At 40.8% G+C, this 6,000-nt stretch overlaps 1 protein-coding gene across 1 annotated transcript in view; it reads left to right on the top strand.

Annotated features, from left to right (window-relative positions):
* The first annotated feature begins 2,976 nt into the window (after nucleotides 1-2,976).
* LOC124290075 (taurocyamine kinase-like) overlaps nucleotides 2,977-6,000 on the top strand; it is a 44,325-nt gene continuing 41,301 nt past the window's right edge. Inside the window, exon 1 of the mRNA XM_046726764.1 lies at nucleotides 2,977-3,663. Coding sequence (XP_046582720.1) covers nucleotides 3,510-3,663 — 154 coding nt within the window. The 5' untranslated portion in view covers nucleotides 2,977-3,509. The remainder of the gene's footprint in view (nucleotides 3,664-6,000) is intronic.

Raw genomic sequence — 6,000 nt, 5'->3', positions numbered from 1 at the left:
ATGTCAATGTCACAGTAACAACAACCATACAGAATAGTTAATGGGTATGAATATTCATGTACTTACTCCCATTATGATAAAAGTCCATTACATGAGTTCATATGTGCGCCTATACGTGCAGCGCAGGCTACCTAGGGAACCAGGCTGACATGTAGCCTGGCCGGGTCTGATATGACCGGTTGGGACACAGAATTCATTCATGATCACTCGTGTCATTCCGGGAAGGTCACGGAAAAGATCGAGTGGTGACGAATGGGAATGCTTGGAACCCTCGGATCTTTGTTATATTTATCAAGACAAACTGACATTTAATGATATAGAATGAATAGTGAAACTGATAAAGAATGAAGTGGCCTCATCATTTCGAAATGATACTATATTTTAAACGTCAAACATGAAAATGTATTTTAGCTTTTGGTGGCATGTTACGTCTGTTGGGACTGACAATTTCAAGTAAAGACATTAATGATTATTCTGATCCTACAGCTAGTCTCGTTCATATTGCAACTGGAACGTTAGGCTAGCCCAGTGGTTAAAGCGTTCGCTTGTCGCACCGTATGTCCGTGTTCGATTCCTAACGTGGGTAGAAATGTAAAGCCCATTTCTGACACCGGTGGGGGGCGGCAGGGTAGCCTAGTGGTTAAAGCGTTGGCTCGTCACGCCGAAGATCCGGGTTCGATTCCCCACATGGGCACAATGTGTGAAGCCCATTTCTGGTGTCCCTCGCCGTGATATTGCTGGAATATTGCTAAAAGCGGCGTAAAACTAAACTCAGTCAGTCAGTCAGTCTGACACCGGTGGGTATTTCTAAATACGGTTTGCAAAAACAATCATTCACCTAGTTTAACTTTAGGGAACTGACAAGATGAGTTCACTCTAAGGCTTTGACATTTATACAATTAAAGTACTGAGTTATAGCTTAAGGCTTGAGGTCACGTCCAAAATACAGCTCAAGAACGTTAACTTCGGTGAAGGTTTAGCTTTCTGCTACGTAAGGAAAGGAACCTTCTCGCGTAAATTTCGTTTCAGAGCACTTTGTGAAGAAAGCCGTAAGCAATACTTTATACAGACTTTTGCCTGGTTCCCGGGGTCTGCTGCGCTACGCATCGACACGTAGCGCAGCAGACCCCGGAAATCAGGTTGATACCAATGACCTAGTCTGTCTCACATTCCCTGTCTCACAGTCCCTGAACCACATTATTTTCCCTACTGCAATGCTTAAGCCCTAAATAAAGCAAGTCTAGACTGACTGACTGACTCACTGAGTTTGGTTTTACGCCGCTTTTAGCAATATTCCAGCAACATCACGGCGGGGACACCAGAAATGGGCTTCACACATTGTGCCCATGTCGGGATTCGAACCCGGGTCTTCGGCGTGACGAGCCGAAGCAAGTCTAGAAGTCACTGGGGATGCTTTTCAATTTAAATGGGTGAATTTGTTACTATCAAAATTATATATACTCATGCCAATAATGGTTGTCACCCCCCTCCCCACCCCACACCACACCACACACACACCTCACACCCCAACCCCACATCCCCTCTCCAATTAAAAAAATTGAAGGGGGTGACAACCATTATTGGCATGAGTATATATTCAGGCACTAAGCGTTAGTATACCAAGGACCGAAAGGGACAAGTGGGCCTATATGCAAAGGGACATTACCCTGCATAACGAGTTGTTAACTAGACCATTGGTCCTCCTGAAGTGATTATATCAATGTATGTAACAGTAATCAAAACACATTTACGCAATAAAGTGCACTACATTCATACTGATACTAATTATAATCCATTCGCTACTTAGGCGAGTCAACAATAGCGAGATAATGGAACATACCTGATTCCCATACTAAGTACGGTGAACGGTCGTTTCGTTAATGAAGTCTTTTAATAATTCATTGTCTTTTTACGGTTAATTATATATCAGTGTAATCAACTATAGAAGCATTGATTTTGATACAATCTTATCGGGGTATCGCCATGGTGTTTAATGACGGGGATCTACGGTAGCGGGATAATCCGACAAATCCAATCAAGTATGGATTGTGATTTCAGAGGTTAATCAGCCTTCATTATGCAAAGCATTTGACACATTAACAAATAAGCTGAATTCTTTAATGTTTACTTTCAAGAACATACGATCCTTCAACAATTATTTACACATTCCAAATTTTTCATCAAAACCATATGTTTCTGTCTATCGTTTGTTAAAAGAAATAAATGCTTTTAAAATAGCATTTCCAATAAAACGCTTTTGGCCTGCATTATCTTAGCTGGAAAATAATCTGTAAAATATTTGTGGGGACCAAATAGTTTGATAATGTGTGACCATGTCATGAAACTATCATGGATAACAACTTTTGTATGATTTAACAGGGTTGCTTCCTCGCCCTTTATTGAAAAATATTACTGATTTCTATAAATTACAAAAATATATACTTTTCAATGTATTTTCAGCGCCAAATCGCATTTTAACGCCACGATGGAGCGCGCATACCTTCAGTTAATAGTGTTTGAAGTGTTGTAACAATTTATCTTTGCTGTAACTTTGCAAAGAATGCAGTTTTTTTAATTCCTGAGTATATTAGCTTGAGCAGAACTTCCCGTGTATAAATACATAGTTCTTCAACTCCCATTCAGTGCCATGTTACACCGCACCCTAACAAACTACAGCTGTATAACAATCTCGTTTATTTTCTTGCGGAAAAAATAACTGACATATGAAAGAATGCAGCTTACTGTTTTGTGTTATCAACACCTGTCAATCAAGAATTCATGATAAGATAACCCTGCATACTAATGTCATAGCGTCTTTGAAAGCACTTGTCACAAATGAAGGCGTAATATTTTACAACAATATGTGGCCCCGTTTAAATTGTTTATATTTTAACGTTACGTCGCTCCCGACAGCAACATTCGTGCGACGGTGACGACGGCGGAATGTTTGATGCATTTGGACGGGGAGAAATATCATAGCGACAAGCCCAATGGTTGCTCGACTCGAGAGACAGGCATCTATGAGACCCGACAGGGGGACCAATAGCGACGAACAATGCCGACTAATTAGATGGTCGATTGATCGTAAATGGGAACTGTTGGGGGCCTGATCCGCTTATGTATAATTCTCTGAATGAACAACACATAACTAAAGGAGTTACAGAAAACGGATACGGAAGCATGTTTCAACTCGAAATGTGCCGGAGTTAAGCTCTCTCGACACTCCTTAAAACCCCACACGGATCGATTCAGCAGTACGTCTGCTTCCCTCGGCTGAAACACATCGCTGTAACAGTGGAGGTAACTTCACGGGATATATTCGCTCCAAGGATAGCCGCAGAATTTGTTAAATCATTTACTCAGTTTAGTGCTAGCTGCAGTTGACGTGTATATTCCTTGGAATATTTTTGGAGCAGTGTTTGGAAAAGTACCGCCTAAACTCCACAAGCAACTTAATAATTTCTTTAAAAGGATCAGATACCTGAAGTATATTGAGCTATCTTGTAAATATGGCCGAAGAACAAGACGCAATGTTTACCAAACTGTCTGAAGCTGAAAACTGCAACTCTCTTCTTAAGAAACACCTTACGAAAGAGGTGTATGAAAAAATCAAGGAAAAGAAGACAAGTCTTGGAGGAACCCTGGCTGACTGCATCCGATCGGGTGAGTTTGAACGCAGACGACAACTGTTGCATGTAGCAGACGACAGCGTGATGCATAACTTTGATGCTGCTACATGCCAAATCGATGTTTAAATGCACCCAAAACGTTTAGAGTGTATTTGTCTCTTGCCCTTTTCTACACAAGCATGACAGAAGTCGATTTCTGTAACAGAAAAAACGTAGGAAGAATGTGTCAATGTTTAGCTAGGCTCTCGCCAGCCCCCTACAAACGCCTTTCGCCTTAACACTATCTGCATAAGATGCCACCATGTCTCGCTATTACGCATTGCAAATTGGATTTGCAAGCTCACGTCGACCTATTTATCAGTTTTATATGTCGTTCTACCAAGAGGTATCTACCATATTGTGTATACATATATTCGTTTTGGAATGGTATAGCATTCTGGTATCGGGTGGCCTTTATGGGGCGTGTGAACTGCCGGAATCAATCAATCACACCATTGCCGACAATGGAACAGAGGGCTTATAGTAAACGTATATTAAGAGTATATAAAGTTTCATGTCTCCGTGTCTTATACGTGTTCGAACGTTACGTTCCAACCCCTTCAGCGTGTTCAATTACTCATAACATTGACACAACAAATGACTGCGTATTATAATTGTTATGATTGAATAACGTGTCTGACATTTACTACAAACCAATTACAGCGCAAACTGTTTCTGACGCCAACGGTTTGTAATGTTAAATTTCATACTGAACATATATATATATATGAGATAGCAATAAGGGTATGTATTCTGTGCACTATTGGTATGCGTTCGCGTTGGCGATGCGTATGCGTTTTATTGCTACAACCGTTACCTGTTGTATTAAGAATACGAAGATGCTACACTTATGACCAAAAGACAACTTTAGGATACCTTTCGATTTAAACTGAAAGGTAGGGAATTTGAACGTTGAGGTGAGGTCAAATTGGGTGTGAGGTTAAGGTTATTGGGTAGTCTTGTGGATACGCGTTCAAAGACCCGGGTTCGATTCCCCACATGTGTACAATGTGTGGACCCATTTCTGGTGACCCCGCCGCGATATTGCTGGAATATTGCTTAAAGCGGCGTAAAACTAAACTCACTCACTCAAGATTATTGAACCTAAAGAGGCACCGAGACGGTCTGAGTAATATATATAATGTAAGCAGAAACTTAGGAATGGAAGCGCATGGTGAAGTCTCTCTGAACGCAGGGCAGGTGCTTGAGGGAGCACTTCTGGACTTCTTTAAGATACGTTTAAGACATTTAGCTGGATTTAAAGAGGGCTAGGCCATAAACTGAACATGAACATCTAAAGGGGACCCGGCATAGCTCCTGGTATCGGTAACACGGTCATGTGGAAGATTCATATGTTATACCACCAGTCATCATGAGGTCATGCAGAGGAGGAGATGGGTTATAGCTATGACCTACTTAAACCTGACATCACTATTCGCGGGTGGTGTTAGATAGCACCATTACTAAGCAACCTGCCTTGGAATATGAACATTGGTAAATAATGGTATATTCTGTAAGCATAAGTGTATTTATGAACTTACGTACGTATATACACTGCGTTTATAACGAACAAAGAGATATATATATATATATAACGAACTGTTGTTTTTGGTCCTGGCCATTTGCATTATATTTCAGTCGAAATGCGTATTACGAACTACGGTTAGGACGAACTAAAATACTAGTGGTCCCTTTGAGTTCGTTATATCCGTAGTTTACCGTACCCGATAATATATTGAGCAAAACAAGTTAGGGATCATGAATATTTTTAGGATGATAATTATGAAACTGTGTGTTCAATCCTACAGGAAACTATCTCTAAAAGTATTCGTAAGAGGCGACTAACGGGATCGGGTGGTCAGGCTCGCTGACTTGGTTGACACATGTCATCGGTTCCCATTTGTGCAGTTCGATGCTCATGCTGTTGATCACTGGATTGTCTGGTCCAGACTCGATTATTTACAGACCGCCGCCATATAGCTGGATTAGCGCTGAGTGCGTCGTAAAACTATACTCACTCACTCTAAAAGTATTCATGATCCCTAACTTATTGTGTTCAGTATACGACCAGGAAGGAATCAGCGCGTTATATATTCTAATAGGGTATCTTCACAATCTCCTCTCTGGTATACGTTTTCCCCATGCCAATTTTATTACGATGTATTAAGACGTGCCTTGTATCGCATCGTAATAGTCATAGTGTTAACACTGGAACGGTATGATATCGCGATATTTACTGTAATAGTGTTTAATCATTAAAATTTCTTTCAGACGGTTCCTAGAATATATTTGTGTGGCAGTATAGGGCATGACGCTGATGGACCCGGATGTA

The sequence above is a fragment of the Haliotis rubra genome, unplaced genomic scaffold (assembly GCF_003918875.1).
Source record: "Haliotis rubra isolate DU_JTF1 unplaced genomic scaffold, ASM391887v1 Scf456, whole genome shotgun sequence".
Taxonomy (NCBI): domain Eukaryota; kingdom Metazoa; phylum Mollusca; class Gastropoda; order Lepetellida; family Haliotidae; genus Haliotis; species Haliotis rubra.
The sequence above is the reverse complement of the archived record's forward strand: the minus strand, read 5'-3'. Positions and strand labels throughout refer to the sequence as shown.